This window comes from Nerophis ophidion, linkage group LG03 (genome assembly GCF_033978795.1).
Source record: "Nerophis ophidion isolate RoL-2023_Sa linkage group LG03, RoL_Noph_v1.0, whole genome shotgun sequence".
Taxonomy (NCBI): Eukaryota; Metazoa; Chordata; class Actinopteri; order Syngnathiformes; family Syngnathidae; genus Nerophis; species Nerophis ophidion.
The window spans coordinates 19,028,657-19,050,780 of NC_084613.1; the positions used below are offsets into that span (position 1 = coordinate 19,028,657).

At 40.5% G+C, this 22,124-nt stretch overlaps 1 protein-coding gene across 7 annotated transcripts in view; it reads right to left on the reverse strand.

Annotated features, from left to right (window-relative positions):
- The window catches only part of LOC133549261 (pleckstrin homology domain-containing family A member 7-like), a 287,420-nt gene that overhangs the window by 31,587 nt on the left and 233,709 nt on the right, over positions 1–22,124 (reverse strand). For 3 of the 7 annotated variants that reach the window (XM_061894492.1, XM_061894491.1, XM_061894494.1), the window contains 6 exons: positions 18,174–18,686; positions 12,807–13,329; positions 7,924–8,007; positions 4,696–4,884; positions 934–987; positions 675–758 (listed from right to left, as the gene is read on the reverse strand). In XM_061894492.1, coding sequence (XP_061750476.1) covers positions 675–758; positions 934–987; positions 4,696–4,884; positions 7,924–8,007; positions 12,807–13,329; positions 18,174–18,686 — 1,447 coding nt within the window. The remainder of the gene's footprint in view (positions 1–674; positions 759–933; positions 988–4,695; positions 4,885–7,923; positions 8,008–12,806; positions 13,330–18,173; positions 18,687–22,124) is intronic. The other 4 variants (XM_061894498.1, XM_061894497.1, XM_061894496.1 and 1 more) reach the window with 3 other exon arrangements.

Genomic DNA, 22,124 nt, shown 5'->3' on the forward strand with positions numbered 1-22,124 from the left:
ATTGTGACTTTTGTTGGGTAAAATTACGACTCTTTCCATAAGATTGCCCCAAATTTGAGCTTTTCTTGTAAAATTGCGACTGTTATTAAGTAAAATTCCAACTTTTATCATAAAATTGCCAAACATTTTTGCTTTTTTTGTAAAATTGCGACTGTTATTGAGTAAAATTACAACTTTTATCATAATATTGCACAAATGTTCAGTTTTTCTTGTAAAATTTTGACTTGTGTTGAGTAACAGTACGACTTTTATTATGACACAGCCAAAATTCGACGTTTTTCTTGTGAAATTTTGACCTTTTTCTTGTGAAATTCTAACTTATTTTTCACAACAAGCCTTTTTATATTTGCATAGTATGTATGTGTTATTAATGTTTTAAACACACATATTTATATATCTAGAAAGGGTGGTCCTAAAGAGGTAGGCATTTTTCGGAGGTCTCAAGAAGGTAACACATACAAGAATGAACGTGTGTGTGTGTGTGTGTGTGTGTGTGCGTGTATGTGTGTGTGTGTGTGTGTGTGGTAAAGGACAGCACATGGAGGTAAGACACATGATGCTGTTCAAGCATTGAACAGCGGCCTTGGCATGCACGAGCACGCTGTAAAGACACACACGCATACACACACACACACGCACGCATACACACGCGCACGCACACACACATTGCTTACGGTCATTAGAGGCCCGAGAGGCCCAGCAGTGCAGTGAAGTAGCAAACTGTGGACCGCGAGGATCAGGGGCTCTAACGCTCTGATCTGTGAGTCAAAGATCACAAAAAGACAAAAAGCCGCGGTCACACGATGGCGGCCGCCTCTTGTGAAAGAGTCCAATTGTTTTTTTCAGCCCTTGCGTGGCGGTTTTGAGTGTGACGGGCCGGCGAGAACAACAAAAAACAACAAGCATGTCAACAGTGGCGTCGCCGGAACTGACCTTCAGGTCCAGGTACTCCAGGTCCTTCCTCAGCTGCATGTACGTGTCGTCCGTCTGCACGAAGCACACAAAAGTGGTTTTTACCTTGTTGCCATGTTGGAACCGAGTACCTTAGAGAGCTGCGCTAACATGCATCAAAGCTATGGGGGGAGGAGGGGGTGTAACGGTACGTGCCGCGCAAAGTAGGCATGAAAAGCGAGGGACAAGAAGTGTCGACTCGGTAAACAAAACCAGTGCAGACCAGCCTTTGGTCTATTAGTGCCAAAGAGAAGCCAGAGCTTGAAAATTCGACTGTTTAGAACTTTACTAATAAAATAATGTTGGCCCTTGGCTTGTTCAGCATTTCATAAAAATAAAATCCATTATTATAAAGATATATTATTAGAAAGATGACGCTAATTTGTGGTGATGGCTAACTTTAATGTACAAAATTTGTTTTTTTTTATGTATGCTGTATTTAAAGTTAAAAGTTAAAAGTACCAATGATTGTCACACACACTCTTGGTGTGGCGAAATTATTCTCTGCATTTGACCCATCAGCCTTGATCACCCCCTGGGAGGTGAGGGGAGCAGTGAGCAGCAGCGGTGCCGCGCCCAGGAATCATTTTTGGTGATTTAACCCCCAATTCCAACCCTTGATGCTGAGTCCCATTATTATAGTCTTTGGTTTGACTCGGCCGGGGTTTGAACTCACAACCTACCGATCTCAGGGCGGACACTCTAACAACTAGGCCACTGAAAAGGTATATTTATTGGGACAATTCAGTAAATTGCATTTTTTTGTATATTTTTCAAACAGGGCGCACTTAAAACCTTTTCATTTTCCCCAAAAATCGACAATGCGCCTAATGTTAGTGTGCTTACCGACCTCAAAGCAATTTTCTTTGCTACACGAGGTGATGATAAGTGTGACCAGTGGATGGCAGTCACACATAAGAGACGTTTGGACTGCAGGGTGACCCCTGTTGATTTGGCACGAGCGGGTTTTCCATATATGGTAAAAGTTTACCCGTTGTAGTCAATAAGATCCTCCTTTTTTTCTACCCTCTTGTTGTGGCTGTAGCCATTTCTAATACAAAGTAGCGTACAGTTTGAACTTATAGCTGTCAGTAGTTACGCTATGGACGCGCTAAAAACTACAGGTACAACAAGGATGACGGGGAGAAGACGCTGCGGAAGTGGAGGCACGTAAGTAAGACCCGCCCACAAAACGAGACGGCCAGAAGGCGGCTTGAAGATGGTCTGAAAAACGATTCGACTCCAATTTGATTCAGAATCCATTCTCGATTCAAAGTGAATACTGTTTAAAGAGGAACATTATCACCAGACCTATGTAAGCGTCAATATATACCTTGATGGTGCAGAAAAAAGACCATATATTTTTTTAACCGATTTCCAAACTCTAAATGGCCTTTCTGTTTATCGCTCTTTTTGCGATGACGTCAGAACGTGACGTCTCCGAGGTAATATAGCCGCCATTTTCATTTTCAATACATTACAAACACCGGATCTCAGCTCTGTTATTTTCCGTTTTTTGACTATTTTTTGGAACCTCGGAGACATCATGCCTCGTCGGTGTGTTGTCGGAGGGTGTAACAACACTAACAGGGAGGGATTCAAGTTGCACCACTGGCCCGAAGATGTGAAAGTGTCTGCCGCCAGACCCCCATTGAATGTGCCAGAGTGTCTCCACATTTTACCGGCGATGACAGACATGGCACAGAGATGTATGGATAACCTGCAGATGCATTTGCAACGATAAAGTCAACGAAATCACAAAGGTGAGTTTTGTTGATGTTGACTGCCAGCTAATCGATGCTAACATGCTACACCAATCGATGCTAACATGCTATTTACCGGCGGTGCTAAAGCAGACATGGCACAGAGATGTATGGATAACCTGCAGATGCATTTGCAACTATATTACGTTTACTTCCAAGCACATTTAATGCGAAAAAAACACTTACCAATCGAATGATTTAAGTTGCTCCAGTGTCAAGAGATGCGAAAGTCCTGATTGTTTGGTCCGCACATTTTACCGGCGATGCTAACGCAGCTATTCGGCCATGCTATGGCTATGAATATCGTCAATAGCTATTCGCTCAATAGCTTCAGTTTCTTCTTCAATACTTTCATACTCCAACCATCCGTTTCAATACATGCGTAATCTGTTAAATCGGTTAAATCGCTGAAATCCGAGTCTGAATCCGAGCTAAAGTCGCTATATCTTGCTGTGGTATTTGCCGTTGTTTGTTTACATTGGCAGCACTGTAAGACGTCACAGGGAAATGGATAGTCGCATCGCAAATAGCAAAAATCAAGCACTTTAAAGGTTTTTTTTAGGGATATTCAGGGATCGGTAAAATTTGGGAAAAAAATTCAAAAAATACAAAAGCCACTGGGAACTGATTTTTATTGTTTTTAACCCTTTTGAAATTGTGATAATGTTCCCCTTTGATAACATTTTTAATACTACTGTTTAATTTAATTTCTATATTTCTTAAAAGAAAACTGATTTTGTTTAATAAAATGCTACCCAAACATTGAATAAAAATACAAATACGGCAACTAAACAAGTATCCAACACTTCTCTTTTCTAGAGTAAATCTGTTGTGAACACCATGATTTGCAGGGATGGGAATTTTCCACGGAATTCCGCCGATTTTGGCGCCGCCAGCCAGGGTAATTTCTGTGAATCGTTTAAATCCAGGGAGAAAATTATAAGGGGGGTTAGGCACTCGTGGTTTTTGTCTCTGCGTTGACCTAGTTATCAGTACAAGGCAGAGAATTCCCGCGAAAAATATAATGCCAACGTGTGAAGGCACCAGATTGGCTAGCTCTACTATCAGCTGACAACATCGACCAATGACATTGCCCGTTATAGACGTCTGCACGCGTCGTTTGCCGACAATATCTAGTCCCTGATCCTCAATTATTGTGAGCGTTTCTGAACTTGTATTCTGTTTATATTGGTTGCGTAAACTTGTATACCTAAATTTCATCACATGATAAATTTTTATGAAAATAATTGCTAATAAACGTGAAATTTTGGTCAGGAAAAATTTGACTCAAAATAGCAGGAAATGCATCCTAAGCTAACATAGATTTCAAAATTTTAGGTGTTTTAGGATAGAAAAAAATTTCAGCTGATTTTGTCAATCTTCATTCCCATCCCTGGATTTGTCTGGGTGGCTGCATAGGACAGATTTACAAAATAAAATAAAATATTAGAAAAAATATATATATATATATATTTAGTTTAATTTTTTTATTCGATTAAGAATTTATTTGATAATCTATGCAATATTTTGACCAAAATAACCACCATTATATGTTAAAATAACTACCATTACATGTTATGCAGACCACAAGAAAGTGTTTTACATGTAAAAAAAACAAAGTGTTTTACATGTAAAAAAAACAAAAACAAAACAATATGACCCCTTTAATGCACCTTATAACCGGTGGGCCTTATGTTCCAAAAAAATATGATAAACGTAAACCATTTGTTTTGCATTTTCCTCCCTGACTACGTAAACACCCAAACGGCACCTTAAAACCGAGTTACGTATGGAAGCGTGATCATGGCGTACCGTTACACCCCAAAGGCGCCGCCGCTGCCGAGATGTAGCGTCGGAGGGATGGTCGGTGCGGTGACGACATCCAGCAGCCATGAAGCCACAGCACATGCTACACCAACACAACACGCCTCGTCCTATGCATGATGGCGATGATGATGACGGCGCTGCGGGGTGGGCCCACCTGGCTGTCGCAGGGGCCCGGTGTAGCCGAAGGGCCCAACAGAGTGAGGTGCGTGAGCGGAGGGGGGCCGGCAGTGCTGTTAGTGGCGATCTGGCGCTGCTGCAGCTGCGCTATGGTGTGCTGGCGAGCGGCCGCCATCTTGGCCTGGTGGCGCCGCAGCTGAATGAGGAGCAGGGTGAGCTCTTCGGGCTGTCAGGCATTATTGGTCTCGTTAGTGTTCACCTTTGTGAGCACACCTCAAGTCACGTGTTTGTTTGAGTGGAGCAGAAAGGCTCATCTTGATGGAAGCGTGATGGGGACTCAAGTTCAGTGTTTCCTAACCATTGTTGGGCCGCCGGTAAATTAGCGGTTTCTCAGCTGAGGTCCGTATGGGCCGCAGCGGTACTTGGTTGTGGTACACTTTTCCACCACTTGAGGCAGTAATGACAATATCAAACAGACAGAAGACGTCGAGAGCGAAAGTCATAAAAAAAGGTTTTCAAAATCATGACTAAAGTGGTGAAGCTGTACTATAATTTATTGACAGTTTAGTTAAGAAACATCTACGTGATAAAATATTTATTATTACATTTTGTTAGAAGTTTGTAGTTTTATTTTATGTATTATTACATTTTTGTATGTATATACATTATATATATATGTGTGTGTATGTATATATATATATATGCACACACATATATTATATATATATTTACCACATACATACACACTCACACACATACATATATATTTTTTTCTATTTTTATTTAATATTATATATTTATTCTTTTTCTTCTTTTTTCCCCAGCACTGTCTTTTTTTACTCTTGAACTACACACAAGCCTCCAGCTAGGTATCAGCACTGCTTGGATTATTCAGCAGGCTCAAACTGGAAATATAAATAAATAAGTAAAAAATAAGAAAAAAAAAACATTTTTTTCGAATTTCTTTTTTATCGATTTAAATTTTGTTTTGAATCCATCAATATTTGTTTCAAATACAAATCGCTATTTATTCTAAAATCGATTTTTTTTTGACACCCCAAAATATTTATGTCTATACATTTAAACATATATATATATATATACACACACACACACGCACACAGACACATAAGAAATATACAGTACATACACACACAGACATATATTAGGGGCTGTCAAAGTTAACGCGATAATACCGGGTTAACTATTAGTTCCTTTAACGCCAATCACTTTTCTAATGCACGATTAACGTTTTTTGATCCTCGGCCCGTTCCGTAGCTTGGAGAAATGTGTAATGGCGTCCAGTTACTGTTGAGCCACAGGCTCTAAAATAGCTCGCAGAACTGCACAAAGAAAGGGGGACTTTATGTAAATCTCAGATCCAAAGCCATGGCAAGTCGTTCTCCGGACAAGACCAGACAATTTTACGTTCAGTCGTCATGAAGCGACATCATTTGAGCGAACGCTCAGCGTGCATTGCTGCTTGGAGTGAGGAGGAGCTTCACGTCCATGTTTTGATTACAGTTAAGTGCATTGAAAACATAAAATGTATATGGCTTCTCAAACTGCCTTAGTAAGATGTAATACACGCTCAAAAGAAACAAAGACGAAGAAAATCTGAAGTCACTTATCTGAGATTTTCATCAAAACACGCCAAGTCTATTCTCAGAAAAAACACGCACGCCTGGTTGGGGGCTTCACAATAATAGCGGTACGCTTCAGATCCGGTCTAACCAACAAAACAACGAAAAATCGTTTTACAATACGATCATGCTATTCTATTATTCAATCCAACATTCTATCCACAAGGTACACCAGTGCCAAATGTAGCCTGGCGGATTACAGCTGTACCTAATGTTGTGCCCTGGCAGTATACAACTGTGCCAAATGTAGCCTGGCGGATTACAGCTGTACCTAATGTTGTGGCCTGGCGGTATACAACTCTGCCAAATGTTGTAGCCTCGTGGAATACACCTGCACCTAATGTTGTGATCTGGCAGAATATACCTGTACCTAATGTTGTGCCCCGGCGGCGGAAAACAGCTCTACCTAATGTTGTGGCCTGGCGGAATACGACTGTACCTAATGTTGTGGCCTGGCGGTATACACCAGTGCCAAATGTTGTGGCCTGGCGGGATACAGCTGTGCCAAATGTTGTGGCCTGGCGGGATACACCTGTGCCAAATGTTGTGGCCTGGCGGTATACGCCAGTGCCAAATGTTGTGGCCTGGCGGTATACGCCAGTGCCAAATGTTGTGGCCTGGCAGAATACACCTGTACCTAATGAAGTGGCCTGGCAGAATACACCTGTACCTAATGTTGTGGCCCGGCGGCGGAAAAGAGCTGTACCTAATGTTGTGGTCTGGCGGAATACGGCTGTATCTAATGTTGTGGCCTGGCGGTATACACCTGTGCCAAATGTTGTGGCCTGGCGGGATACAGCTGTGCCAAATGTTGTGGCCTGGCGGTATACACCTGTGCCAAATGTTGTGGCCTGGCGGGATACAGCTGTGCCAAATGTTGTGGCCTGGCGGTATACACCAGTGCCAAATTTTGTGGCCTGGCAGAATACACCTGTACCTAATGTTGTGGCCCGGTGGCGGAAAACAGCTGTACCTAATGTTGTGGTCTGGCGGAATACGGCTGTATCTAATGTTATGGCCTGGCGGTATACACCTGTGCCAAATGTTGTGGCCTGGCGGGATACAGCTGTGCAAAATGTTGTGGCCTGGCGGGATACACCTGTGGCAAATGTTGTGGCCTGGCAGAATACACCTGTACCTAATGAAGTGGCCTGGCAGAATACACCTGTACCTAATGTAGAGGCCTGGCGGCGGAAAACAGCTGTACCTAATATTGTGGCCTGGCGGAATACGGCTGTACCTAATGGAATTTGAATGAGTGTAATTTTGAATTATGTGCGGTGCATGGACACGCTTTATAACACCCACAAAGTTCAGCGAGCAGGTTGCGTCTCGTCTGACCGCGTGTGTTGACTTTTTGTGTCATTTTATGCGCCCCGCAAGTGGGAAAGGTTTGGTTGTACATAAACATGCCGTGCTGTGTACACTTCAAAGTGCAATTCATGGTCATTATTACCGTCAAGATATTTTACAATTAGGTCGGAGGCAAACTGCAGGCCAGATTCCGTCGTAAACTCACAACGTCCCGAGGGCCAAACGCGTGGCTTGGAGTCCCCTGAATGTTTTCCTGGTCATGTTAGTCGTGTCGTGAATTCCTATTGGGTGGCGTAAGTCAGACTTACCGTTTTCCCGTGCAGGCTTGGCGCGCTGACAGTGTGTGTGATGTAGTTGGATGGAGGCAGGGAGTGCCTCTCGATGGTGGACGCCTGCCAACACACACACACGCACACACACACACACACACACACACACACACACACAAACAGTAAATAGAGTGGTAAAAGACTTGTGTGCATAGGCGCTGATCACAACAATGCCGTGCACCCACGTGGGCTTGATGGCAACTTTCAATCTTTCAAATAATTGTTTAAAAATCAATCTTCTTCTTCTTAATTTTGTGGCGAGGTTAGTCCATTTTACATAAAAAAATCAAGTGGCAAATAATATAGTCTATAATTAACAAAGCCTAACCAAGATTTCGTTATGCCCGATAATGAACTAATGACATAATCATCTTAACTTTGAACACACTGCACACGAGCGAAAGAGGGGCATACTTGGTCAACAGCCATACATGTCGCACTAAGGGTGGCTGTATGAACAACGCCAAAACTGTCATAAACATGTGCCATATAGTAAAACCACAATAAACAACAAAAAAATACATTTTCGAAGGACATTTGCACCGCAACACAATCTAAACACTACAGAAGAAATTCCCAGAGTTCCCTGCAGTACCAACTCTGCCGGGAGGCTATAATATAAACAAACGCCATTGGTGGAGCTACACCTAACATCCACTGTAATGATACCACATACAATAGCGTACAGTGGGGCAAAAAAGTATTTAGTCAGCCACCGATTGTGCAAGTTCTCCCACTTAAAATGATGACAGAGGTCTGTAATTTTCATCATAGGTACACTTCAACTGTGAGAGACAGAATGTGGAAAAAAATCCAGGAATTCACATTGTAGGAATTTTTAAGAATTTGTAAATTATGGTGGAAAATAAGTATTTGGTCAACCATTCAAAGCTCTCACTGATGGAAGGAGGTTTTGGCTCAAAATCTCATGATACATGGCCCCATTCATTCTTTCCTTAACACGGATCAATTGTCCTGTCCCCTTAGCAGAAAAACAGCTCCAAAGCATGAGGTTTCCACCCCCATGCTTCACAGTAGGTATGGTGTTCTTGGGATGCAACTCAGTATTCTTCTTCCTCCAAACACCACGAGTTGAGTTTATACCAAAATGGATACAACGATGATACAGCAGAGGATTGGGAGAATGTCATGTGGTCAGATGAAAACTTAATAGAACATTTTGGTATAAACTCAACTCGTCGTGTTTGGAGGAAGAAAAATACTGAGTTGCATCTCAAGAACACCACACCTACTGTGAAGCATGGGGGTGGAAACATAATGCTTTGGGGCAGTTTTTCTGCTAAGGGGACAGGACGATTGATCCGTGTTAAGGAAAGAATGAATGGGGCCATGTATCGTTAGATTTTGAGCCAAAAGCTCCTTCCATCAGTGAGAGCTTTGAATGGTTGACCAAATACTTATTTTCCACCATAATTTACAAATTCTTAAAAATTCCTACAATGTGAATTCCTGGATTTTTTTCCACATTCTGTCTCTCACAGTTGAAGTGTACCTATGATGAAAATTACAGACCTCTGTCATCATTTTAAGTAGGAGAAATTGCACAATCAGTAGCTGACTAAATACTTTTTTGCCCCACTGTATCTAGTCGGTACTACTATGATTACATTGATATTTTTTAACATCACAAAATATTTTGTTTTTTTAAAATGTATATTATGTTTATAAACTCAGGAAATATGTCCCTGGACACATGATGGACTTTGAATGTGACCAATGTATGAACCTGTAACTATTTGGCATCAGATTGATATTAATAAATCAATCAATGTTTATTTATATAGCCCTAAATCACAAGTGTCTCAAAGGGCTGCACAAGCCACAACGACATCCACGGTACAGAACCCACGTAGGGGAGACCAAAAGCAATGGATGTCGAGCGGTTCTAACATGATATTGTGAAAGTCCAGTCCATAGTGGATCCAACATAACAGTGAGAGTCCAGTCCATAGTGGATCCAATATAGTAGCCAATTTGTGGGGTCATCCAAAACTAATGTAAAGTATCAAAAAACAGAAGAATAAGTGATTATTACATTTTAACAGAAGTGTAGATAGAACATGTTGAAACAGAAAGTAAGCGGATATTAACAGTAAATGGACAAGTAGATTACCGTATTTTTCGGACTATTAATCAAAGTTTTTTTCATAGTTTGGCCGGGGGTGCGACATATACTCCGGAGCGACTTGTGTGTGAAATTATTAACACATTACCGTGAAATATCAAATAATATTGTTCATCTAATTCGCGGAAGAGACCAAGAAAATGTCAGCAATTGTCACACATACGTCAACCGATAAGAATTTGGCGGGGGAGGGTCATGGCAGAAGTGCATTGTGGGTCATGGAATGCTAACTGCTATATGCCACTTCCGCAGCTATTAAAATGGGTCATTTTATCGTTGGCGGTAACTTATAAAAACTGAGAAAGGCTGAACAAAAATGGCACCAAAAAGGAAATCATGTACTGCAGATTACAAGCTGGACGTAGTGAAATATGCAGCAAAAAACGACAAGAGGAAGCGGCGCATACCTTTGGAGTTGGCAGAGTTGTTTAGAAGCAACATCGAGGAAGAAGATTTCATGGGATTTATCGATTAGGAGTGACAGATTGTTTGGTAAACGTATAGCATGTTCTATATGTTATAGTTATTTGAATGACTCTTACCATAATATGTTACATTAACATACCAGGCACCTACCTTCTCAGTTGGTTATTTATGCATCATATAAGGCAGTGGTCTCCAACCTTTTTGTAGCTGCGGACCGGTCAACGCTTGATAATTTGTCCTGCGGCCCGGGGGTGGGGGGGTTGGGGGGGGGGGGGGGGGGGGGGGTTGTATGTCATGAAAAAGGGAGGTTTTTGTCATGAAAAAGGGGAGGTTTTTTGGGTTGGTGCACTAATTGTAAGTGTATCTTGTGTTTTTTATGTTGATTTAATAAAAATAAAAAATAAAAAAATTTTCAAAAAAATAAATTAAAAATTTGATACAAAATTATTCTGCGGGCCCGTACCAATCGAGTGGTTGGGGACCACTGTAATAACGTACACTTATTCAGCTTGTTGTTCACTATTCTTTATTTATTTTAAACTGCCTTTCAAATGTCTATTCTTGGTGTAGGATTTTATCAAATAAATTTCCCCCAAAAATGAGACTTATACTCCAGTGCGACGTATATATGTTTTTTTCCTTCTTTATTATGCGTTTTAGGCTGGTGCGACGTATACTCCTGAAAAAACGGTAATAATACATTTTCTACCACTTGTCCTTAATCATTTAGACCAGTGGTCCCCAACCACCGGGTCGCGGCCCGGTACCGTGGCCCGATTGGTACCGGAAGAATTTTTTATTCATTTCTATTTAAAAAAAAAATTATTTTTTTTTTTTCATTAAATCAACATAAAAAACAAAATATACACTTACAATTAGTGCACCAACCACAAAAACTTCCCATTTTCATGACAAAAACGTCCCTTTTTCATGACAAAAAAAAAAAAAAAAAAAAAAAAGGGATCCCCCCCGGGCCGCGGGACAAATTATTAAGCGTTGACCGGTCCGTGGATACAAAAAGGTTGTGGACCACTGATTTAGACAAAATAATAGAATGTTACTGCATATTACTTACTACTAAAAGACAAGTTAAGTTGTCTTGTATGTTCACTATTTTATTTAAGGACAAATAGCAATAAGAAACATATGTTTAATGTACCCTAAGTTTTTTTTTTTTTTAAATAAAGCCAATAATGACATTTTTTTTTTATCTCATTTATTTAGAGAAGTATCGGAAAGTACCAAAATACTTTTCTCCCGTCCAAAGGCAAAACCCAGTAACTCGATTTTGGTCAAAAATGAGCAGATAATAATTTTGGAGTTCCTAGATGATATGCTTTACATTTGTGTATGCGATATTGTAATTTCTTCCGTAGGTAAGCTGTTACGCGCATGGCAGGACCTAGCAACTAACACATAACCGCGTAGATAAGGGACCGATCGGAGCTTCTTTGTCAGTCGCCTTATTGTCTTTAATGAGACATTTGCACGAATGGGGGCTGACGGTCAACCTGATTATGTGATATTATGGCACGAGGGGATATTTGGAAGATTGGCCCAGGACGTTGCAAGCACCTTCATTAAATGTATTGCTCTTGATTCTTCCCCTTGCATACTCTTTTGGGCAGATAACTGTGAAGGTCGAAAGAAAAACTGGACGCTGTACACGGCTCTTGCCCCCAATGTGCAAACGCAGAATGGGGCCCACCCGAGATTGTGATAAAATATCTGGAGAAAGGGCACACACGTTCATGAGAGCAGATTCAATCCGTGGCTCAATCGGCAAGAAAATGAAAGCTCAAGAAAACATCTATACGTTTGATGACTTTGTAGATCTTTGTAAGACAGCATCAAGATAGATTGGTTTTCCTTTGTTTTCTCAAAATCAGCTAGAAGTGAGTTACTAGGTTTTGCCTTTGGTATGGGGACACCCTAATACACACACAGCCACTGGCAGAAATGTAGATCGGCGCCTGTGCTTGTGTGTGCGTCCATCACGCCACTAAAGACAGTATTCACACCTGGTTGACAGCTGTGGTCATTTAAGCGAATGTCGGCCGTCACATTTTGCAGTGGAGGTGCTACGACTGATAATTCTTCCGCTTAGTGGAGCAGACTGAGAGACGCTTGGTCGCCAAGGACCAAAACAAACAACTAATGACTTCACTCCTTGTTATGTTTTCCTGACATTTACCCTCGTCTTGTTTCGACAATTACGCCTCATTACAAGAAAAAGCTGGCCTTCCTCAAGACAAAAGAAGAAGTAATTGAGAATTATTATTTTTTTTACCTTGAAGAGCTGAGATTTGGTCCTGCGGGGGGAAACAGTGAAGGGCGTGTCCACCATCGAGGCGTCCCCCAGGGGTCTTACTGTCACCCGGTCAGCAGGCGTGTGCGGGCGGCGAGGGGGCGACAAGGTCCTGCAGGTTCCCGGCGGCTGCATATCGGCGGGCGACGGCGGTACGGACACGCAGCGGGGTGATCCGTTGTGCTTGGCGGCGTAGGGGGGCCGGGCGCCGTACGGGTAGTCCGGAGCCGGCGTGTAGAGAGGCGCGGTGGGGCTGCCGTGGCGGTACTGCTGGCGCTGCTGCCACTCGTACAGCTGCAGGGTCGTGTTCGATCCCGGGCCACTCAGCTCTGGCGTGAGACGGAAGTGGCTCAGGCGGTCCTGGGCGTACTTGTACTCGCCCAGTCGCGCCGGCGGGGGACTGGGACGAGGGGTCTTTGGCAAGGTCTGGTATGCGTCCAGGGTGCTGAACTTGGGCTGGGAGGGCGGCGTGCGGCGCGGGAGCGTGTTGTCCCTGGATGGAGGACTGTCACGAACACAAGAACACACGGTCCAGTGTCAGAGCACGATTCTTGGACAGTCTAATGCAGGGGGGTCAAACGTACAACCCGAGGGCCGGATCAGGCCTGCAAAAGGGTTTTATCCGGTCCGCGTAATGAGTTTGCTAAGTATAAAAATTTAAAAGAAACAGCTGTTCTAAATGTGTCCACTAGATGTCGCAATAGCAATTCTTTGTATCTTTGTAGATGAGGCTACATATGTAAAAAAACAAAACAAAAAAAAACACATTAGTACGACGATCAGTTTAGGAAAATGATCAAACTAGATATATAACATTCTGTAATTGGATTTTGATATCATTTTTTATCTTGATGGATTAAAAATGAACACCAACGAGTTGACTGATGAACATTATCACAAAATGTATTCAGAAATATAAATAACGACAAATAAAGATAAAATACTATTAACTGAAACAGGTAAGTGTAAAAAAAAACAACAGACATTATGATTTGTACAATTTCAGAATGTGCTTGTTCTATTTTCAAACAAAGAAAACTATCTGAAGTCTTCTTTATTTTCAAGTTATCGTGACGTCATTTTACCAGTCCGGCCCCACTTGGGAGTAGATTTTTCTCTATGTAGCCACCGATCTAAAATCAGTTTGACACCCCTGGTCTAATGAATATTTTTATGACACAGCTGGCAGCTTTTACGTCATTAGAAAGCTTAATTGTCATGATACACACCAGGGGTTTCCAAACTTTTTCTCCTAAGGGCCGCACATTAAAAAAATTAAAGCCTGCGGCAGCCAATTCACTTTGTATATATGTTTGTTTGTATATATATATATATATATATATATATATATATATATATATATATATATATATATAATTTTTTCCCAGGTGTGGACCAGACTAGATCTGACCAAGCTAAATCTAAAGCATGAACCTGATGAAGCCTACTTGGATGAGAGGTTAAACGTCTTCTAAGACAAAACAAAGAGTCCAGATGTGATCGATTCAATAACCTGAGAATGTCAGCTCTTAAATTTCTAGATCAATTTTAGATCTATTAGTCGATATGATTTTTCTATGGCAAAAACACAACATATGCAATATTTTTCCCAAGAAATATTCAAATTGGGATATTTGATGTGAAGTAATTGGAGCCTTAAATAGGTCAATAATTAAAAAAACATTGATTTTGATTCAGTATTATTTTTGAAGCAATGACAGTTTTAAGGGAAACAAATTGTTGGGGATCCAAAAGGACCTCACTCATAAAATTGTAAAAAATATGTCATATTCATGTTTTTTTTACTTTCAACGCTAAAATTTGTAGATTAACTTCAGATCTACTCGTCAATATCTTTTTTGTTTTGTTTTGTTTGTTTTTTTAATGGCGAAAACGCAAAATTTTCAATATTTCTTCAAAGAAATGTTACAGAGGGACAAGCGGTAGAAAATGGATGTTGAAAGTGAAATATTTGATGTGAAGTAAAAAGAAAAAAAATACCACTAAAATTCTCGGGGAATAAAAAGGACCTCACTCATAAAAGTGTTAAAAATAAGTTATATAAATGTTTAGGGTTTTTTTTTTTACTTTCAATGCTTAACATTTTTACATCAACTTCAGATCTATTAAACGATATTAAGTTGTTCTTTTATGGCAAAAGCACAAAATATGCAATTTTTCTCACAATAAATGATCAGGATGGAATATGTGATGTGAAGTAATTTGACCCTTAAATATGTCAATAATTCATAAAAACATTGGTTTTGATTCATTATTATGTTTGCAGCAATAACAGTTTAAAACAATTCTAAAATTCTCAGGGATCCAACATGACCCACATATAAAAGTGTTAAAAATAAGTCATAAAAGGATTTCATTTTTTACTTTCAATGCCTAAATCTCTAGATCAACTTTAGATCTATCCGTCATTTATAAATTATTAACATCTTTGTTTGTTGTAAGCCTTTTTTGCCAAAGAAAACTTAGTTTTTAAACGGAAAAACACAAGACTTGATATTTTCCCCAAAATTGGAGCCTCAAATAAGCCAATAATTCATAAAAAAATGTAATTAGTAGAGTTTTTTTTTTTAGCAATGAATATGAAAATATTATTGTTATTATTATTGTTTTATAATTGTTATTAGAGTCAAGTTGCAAGTTTTCCTCCTTACATTTCACCTCTTTGCTCTTTCATTCCACTATTTTTACATGAGAGTATTTTTAAAATGTGCCGCGAGCCACAAATGGCCCCTGGGTCGCACTTTGGACACCATTCTGGGATACAATTTTTGCAACTTTTTCCCTTTTAAAGGACAACCTGTTAAAGGCCTACTGAAATTAGATTTTCTTATTCAAACGGGGATAGCAGGTCTGTTCTATGTTTCATACTTGATCATTTCGCGATATTGCCATATTTTTGCTGAAAGGATTTAGTAGAGAACATCGACGATAAATTTCGCAACTTTTGGCCACTAATAAAAAAGCCTTGCCTGTACCAGAAGTAGCAGGCGATGGGCGTGTGACGTCACGGGTTGTAGGGCTCCTCACATTGTTCATAATCATAGCCACCAGGAGCACTAGCGATTCGGCACCAGAAAGCGACATTTTCCCCATTAATTTTAGCGAGGACGAAAGATTCGTGAATGAGGAAAGTTAGAGCGAAGCACAAAAAAAAATAAAAAATAAAAACTTTTTTTTTTTAAAAGGTGACGTTATTAGACACATTTACTAGGATAATTCTGGAAAATCCCTTATCTGCTTATTGTGTTACTAGTGTTTTAGTGAGATTATAAAGTCACACCTGAAAGTCAGAGGGCTGCGGTGACCGCCAGTGTCTCTGAGGGAAGCCATTAGGAGGAGCTAAGAAAGTCAAAGCTGCTTTTTTAACAGCTGCTGCAGGAGGACGCAAACTCCGCTCAAGTCTCCGGTAAGAGCCGACTTAATATCACAATTTTGTCATCCAAAAATTTGCTGGTTGACATGTGGTAGAGAAACATGTTCGCTTGACCGCTCTGTTCCATATTAAAGCTTCACAACAAAGAAACACCGGCTGTGTTTTGGTTTCTAAAGACAGCTGCAATCCACCGCTTTTCACCAACAGCATTCTTCTTTGACGTCTCCATTATTAATTGAACAAATTGCAAAAGATTCAGCAACACAGATGTCCAAAATACTATGTAATTATGCGATTAAAGCAGACGACTTTTAGCCGTGAGTGGTGCTGGGATAAAATGTCCGCCCCAACCAATAACGTCACAAGCACGCGTCAACATAAGCGTCATCAATCCGCTACGTTTTCAATAAGATACCTGGCGGGCAATTTAAAATTGCAATTTAGTAAACTAAACCGGCCGTATTGGCATGTGTTGCAATGTTAATATTTCATCATTGATATATAAACTATCAGACTGCGTGGTCGGTAGTAGTGGGTTTCAGTAGGCCTTTAATCCTAATAACCAATATGTTTAAACACATTTTCAGTATATTCAAACTCCTTATTTTGACAGGTTAGCTTGTTTGCTTTCAAAAAAGTCCTGCTTTTACTCCAAATGGGGACTGACAGACGCTCGTTAAAGTTAAAGTTAAGGTTAAAGTACCAATGATTGTCACATACACACTAGATGTGGCGAAATGATTATCCTTTAAAGGGGAACATTATCACAATTTCAAAAGGGTTAAAAACAATAAAAATCAGTTCCCAGTGGCTTGTTGTATTTTTTGAAGTTTTTTTCAAAATTTTACCGGTCCCGGAATATCCCTAAATAAAGCTTTAAAGTGCCTTATTTTCGCTATCTTCGAAACCACTATCCATTTCCCTGTGACGTCATACAGGGCTGCCAATACAAACAACATGGCGGTTACCACAGCAAGATATAGCAACATTAGCTCGGATTCAGACTCGGATTTCAGCGGCTTAAGCGATTCAACAGATTACGCATGTATTGAAACAGATGGTCGGCGTATGGAGGCAAATAGCGAAAACGAAATTGAAGAAGAAATTGAAGCTATTGAGCGAATAGCTATTGACGCTATTGGGCCATAGCGTGGGTGTACCTAATGAAGTGGCTCATAGCATGGCTGCCTTATTAGCATCGCCGGTAAAATGTGCGGACCAAACGATTAGGACTTTCACATCTTGTGACACTGGAGCAACTTAAATCCGTTGATTGGTAAGTGTTTGTTTCACATTAAATGTGGGTATCTAGTTTCAAATGTACATACAGCTAGCGTAAATAGCATGTTAGCATCGATTAGCTGGCAGTCATGCCGTGACCAAATATGTGTGATTAGCACATAAGTCAACAACATCAACAAAACTCACCTTTCTGATTTCGTTGACTTAATCGTTGCAAATGCATCTGCAGGTTATCCATACATCTCTGTGCCATGTCTGTCTTAGCATCGCCGGTCAAATGTGAAGACACTCTGGTACATTCAATGGGGGTCTGGCGGCAGATTTCTTGCCAGTGGTGCAACTTGAATCCCTCCCTGTTAGTGTTGTTACACCCTCCGACAACACACCGACGAGGCATGATGTCTCCAAGGTTCCAAAAAATAGTCGAAAAAACGCAAAATAACAGAGCTGAGACCCGGTGTTTGTAATGTGAAAATGAAAATGGCGGGTGTGTTACCTCGGTGATGTCACGTTCTGACGTCATCGCTAAAAGACCGATAAACAGAAAGGCGTTTAATTCGCCAAAATTCACCCATTTAGAGTTCGGAAATCGGTTAAAAAAATACATGTTCTTTTTTCTGCAACATGAAGGTATATATTGACGCTTGCATAGGTTTGGTGATAATGTTCCCCTTTAAGTAAGCAAAGATGCACTTTGTAACTCGGCCACCTACCCTTTGAGTTCCGCCTTCTGCACCTTCACCCAGTGCTCCACCTGCTCCAGAGTACTTCTCCTCCGCACTTCTTTGTGCCCGTTGCCCTCGGGGTTGGCCGCCGCCCTCTGGTACGTCCCTGCGGCGATCCCGTTAGGCTCCAAGATGGGGCTGGGAGTCTCCACCAAGCCATTTCTGGTGCAGACGCTGGGGGGTAGCGTGGAGGCGGCCCGCGACGGCGCTCGCGAGGACACCCGGGACACGGGCGCCGACGAAGAGGACTGGTCAGGCTGCGGGAAGGCGGAGGCCGCGGGGTGGGCGGGGTGGGCGGGGAGGGAAGCGTGGGTATCCATCTCCGCGGCGGCCGGAGAGTCTCGTTGGAAGCTGTAGTCCGCTTCGTGGTGTATGGGCTCCAAGAGGACCTCGTGGACCACGGGTCTCGGACCCTCTGGAGCTCTGTGGTGGTTGACGTGGTTGGTCTGTGACACCATCTGCTGCTGCGTCACGTTGAAATGCTCTAGCGTGTCAGACGGCCTGCGTGGAACACATTCAGGAGGATCGTTTCAGGCTTATGATGTCACTGAAGGCCTGAAATGTCACTTACAAACCCCGTTTCCATATGAGTTGGGAAATTGTGTTAGATGTAAATATAAATGGAATACAATGATTTGCAAATCCTTTTCAACCCATATTCAGTTGAATATGCTACAAAGACAACATATTTGATGTTCAAACTTATAAACATCTTTTTTTTTGCAAATAATCATTAACTTTAGAACTTGATGCCAGCAACACGTGACAAAGAAGTTGGGAAAGGTGGCAATAAATACTGATAAAGTTGAGGAATGCTCATCAAACACTTATATGGAACATCCCACAGGTGTGCAGGCTAATTGGGAACATTTGGGTGCCATGATTGGGTATAAAAGCAGCTTCCATGAAATGCTAAGTAATTCACAAACAAAGATGTGATGAGGGTCACCCCTTTGTAAGCAACTTGTCGAACAGTTTTAGAACAACATTTCTCAACGAGCTATTGCAAGGAATTTAGGGATTTTACCATCTACGGTCTGCAAAATCATCAAAAAGTTCAGAGAATCTGGAGAAATCACTGCACGTAAGCGATGATATTACGGACTTTTGATCCCTCAGGTGGTGTTGCATCAAAAACCGACATCAGTGTGTAAAGGATATCATCACATGGGCTCAGGAACACTTCATAAAACTACTGTCAGTAACCACAGTTAGTCGCTACATCTGTAAGTGCAAGTTAAAACTCTAATATGCAAAGCCAAACCCATTCATCAACAATACCCAGAAACACCTGTGGCTTCTCTGGGCCCAAGATCATCTAAGATGGACTGAAGCAAAGTGGAAAAGTGTTCTGTGGTCTGACGAGTCCACATTTCAAGTTATATTTGGAAAATGTGGACGTGCTGTCCTCCTTAACAAAGAGGAAAATAACCATCCGGATTGTTATAGGGGCAAAGTTCAAAAGCCAGCATCTGTGATGGTATGGGGGTGTATTAGTGTCCAAGGCATGGGTAAATTACACATCTGTGAAGGCACCATTAATGCTGAATGGTCCATACAGGTTTTGGAACAACATGTGTTGTCATCCAAGCAACATTATCATGGACGCCCCTGCTTTTTTCAGCAATACAAGTGTTACAACAGCGTGGCTTCGTAAAAAAAGAGTGCGGCTACTTTCCTGGCCCCCCTGCAGTCCAGACCTGTCTCCCATCGAAAATGTGTGGCGCATTATGAAGCGTAAAATACGACAGAGGAGACCCCGGACTATTGAACGACTGAAGCTCTACATAAAACAAAAATGGGAAATAATTCCACTTTCAAAGCTTCAACAATTAGTTTCCTCAGTTCCCAAACATTTATTAAGTGTTGTTAAAAGAAAAGGTGATGTAATACAGTGGTGAACATGCCCTTTCCCAACTACTTTGGTATGTGTTGCAGCCATGAAATTCTAAGTGAATTATTATTTGCAAAAAAAAATAAAGTTTATGAGTTTGAACCTCAAATATATTGTCTTTGTAGTGCATTCAATTGAATATGGGTTGAAAAGGATTTGCAAATCATTGTATTCCGTTTATATCTAATACAATTTCCCAACTCATATGGAAACGGGGTTTGTAATAGTTTACAGGTGTTCTAACTGGGTTTCACTTTGATACATTTCGTACATTAACAACACAAAAACCTAGGGAAAGGTTAGGACAGGGGTCAAAAATGTATGAAAATGGAAAAACATGAGGGAAAAAAATATATTTTTTGTTTGAAAATGGTTTCTGTGCGAAGACAAACATGACACAAACCTTCCTAATTGTTAGAAATTCCACAGTTTAATATGTTTGTGCTGAGAGTATTTGGCAAGCGCCATTTTGTCGACAAGTTTTTTTTACACGTACCACTTTCTCCAACTCTGCCACAGAAACACGTGTTTTAAGCCACTCCTTTGTCTCATTTTGTCCACCAAACGTTTTATGCTGTGTGTGAATGCACAAAGGTGAGCTTTGTTGATGATATTAACTTGCGCTAATCAGGCATATTTGGTCAGTGCATGACTGCAGGCTAATCGATGCTAACATACTATTTAGGCTAGCTGTAAGTACATATTGCATCATTATGCCTTGTTTGTGGGTATATTTAGGCTCATTTAATTTCCTATGATTATGTCCTCTGTGTATTTAAACCACATTTGCATGTCTCGTGACACATTATCTGTATGTAATATTAACTGCATTTCTGTTTGAGTGCCATGTTGTTCCAGACCACAGCAAAGATTGTAATAATTCCATTACTAAATATGTAATTTCCTTTAACTTGGACACACACATTTATACCTTTGGCCATCCAAGCCAGTCATTTTCAGGAGTTATCTCACCCTCTGAGAAGCCTCCTTTTTACTAATGTTGCAAACATGTGTAGAATAAATATTACAACATTTCTGTCAACAAAGATTTGCGTCAGCCTGTGACACACAGTCATTTTGATAGCTAATATAGACACTTACATCATGTTTTGCCTTCATTATAACACTTATATATGGCTCTTAATTTTGTGCAGCTCCAGACACTTTTTTTTTTGTATTTTGGTCTAATATGCCTCTTTCAACATTTAGAGTTGCTGACCCATTCCTGACCCTGTACTGTACCTGGGATACAATATTGGTCCCCAACGGTACCAATTTTTAGTATTTTTATGTGTGCGTGTTAATAAAAATCTATTGTTTTTTTGATAATAAAATTAAAAAAAATTATACCAACATTTAGAAACGAGCCGATTATCACAACTGCTGTCCAGTTGTTATATCTTGTTTTATTATCACATTTCTGAGTCTCAATTGAAGTTGCAAGTCCACGACATCAGTAGTGTGTGTAGTTTATAGTCTTGTTGGCTTTTCAGTTCAATATTTGATACCTAGTCTTTTGCTGTGCCCTAAAAAGTGTTAATATTGCAGGTAATGTACTTATTACGCACCAGCTGTTAGTAGTTGTAGTTTTCACTAACTAATTTGGAGAAGGTGAAATCACCATGTAAAATAGCTAATGCTCATTGGTAGCATCTCAATAGCAAAGCTAATGTGTATTATCATCAAGCTACCGCATGTTTTGGAAAAGTGGAACCTTACGTTGGAGCATTTTTTGAGTCGATTTCTTTGTTGGCATTCAAAATTGCCACAATACCCCGAGCACTCAGGGCCCAGGGGCCAGATTTGCGGCCTGGAAATGTTTTTTTTTTTTTTTACAAAATGCATTGGTTCTTTAAATTAAGAAAAGTGCACATGTTTTAAACTTTAATATTATCTGATCATGCAAAATATTATATACTGTACAACAAAAATATTTTCATGAAGATAAAAATGGATAGTTGTGTATCTGCTTGTCACCTTTACCTATGATTTCAAAGCAATTGTGTAATAATATAATCAGTATACAAATTGTATATTTCCTTAAT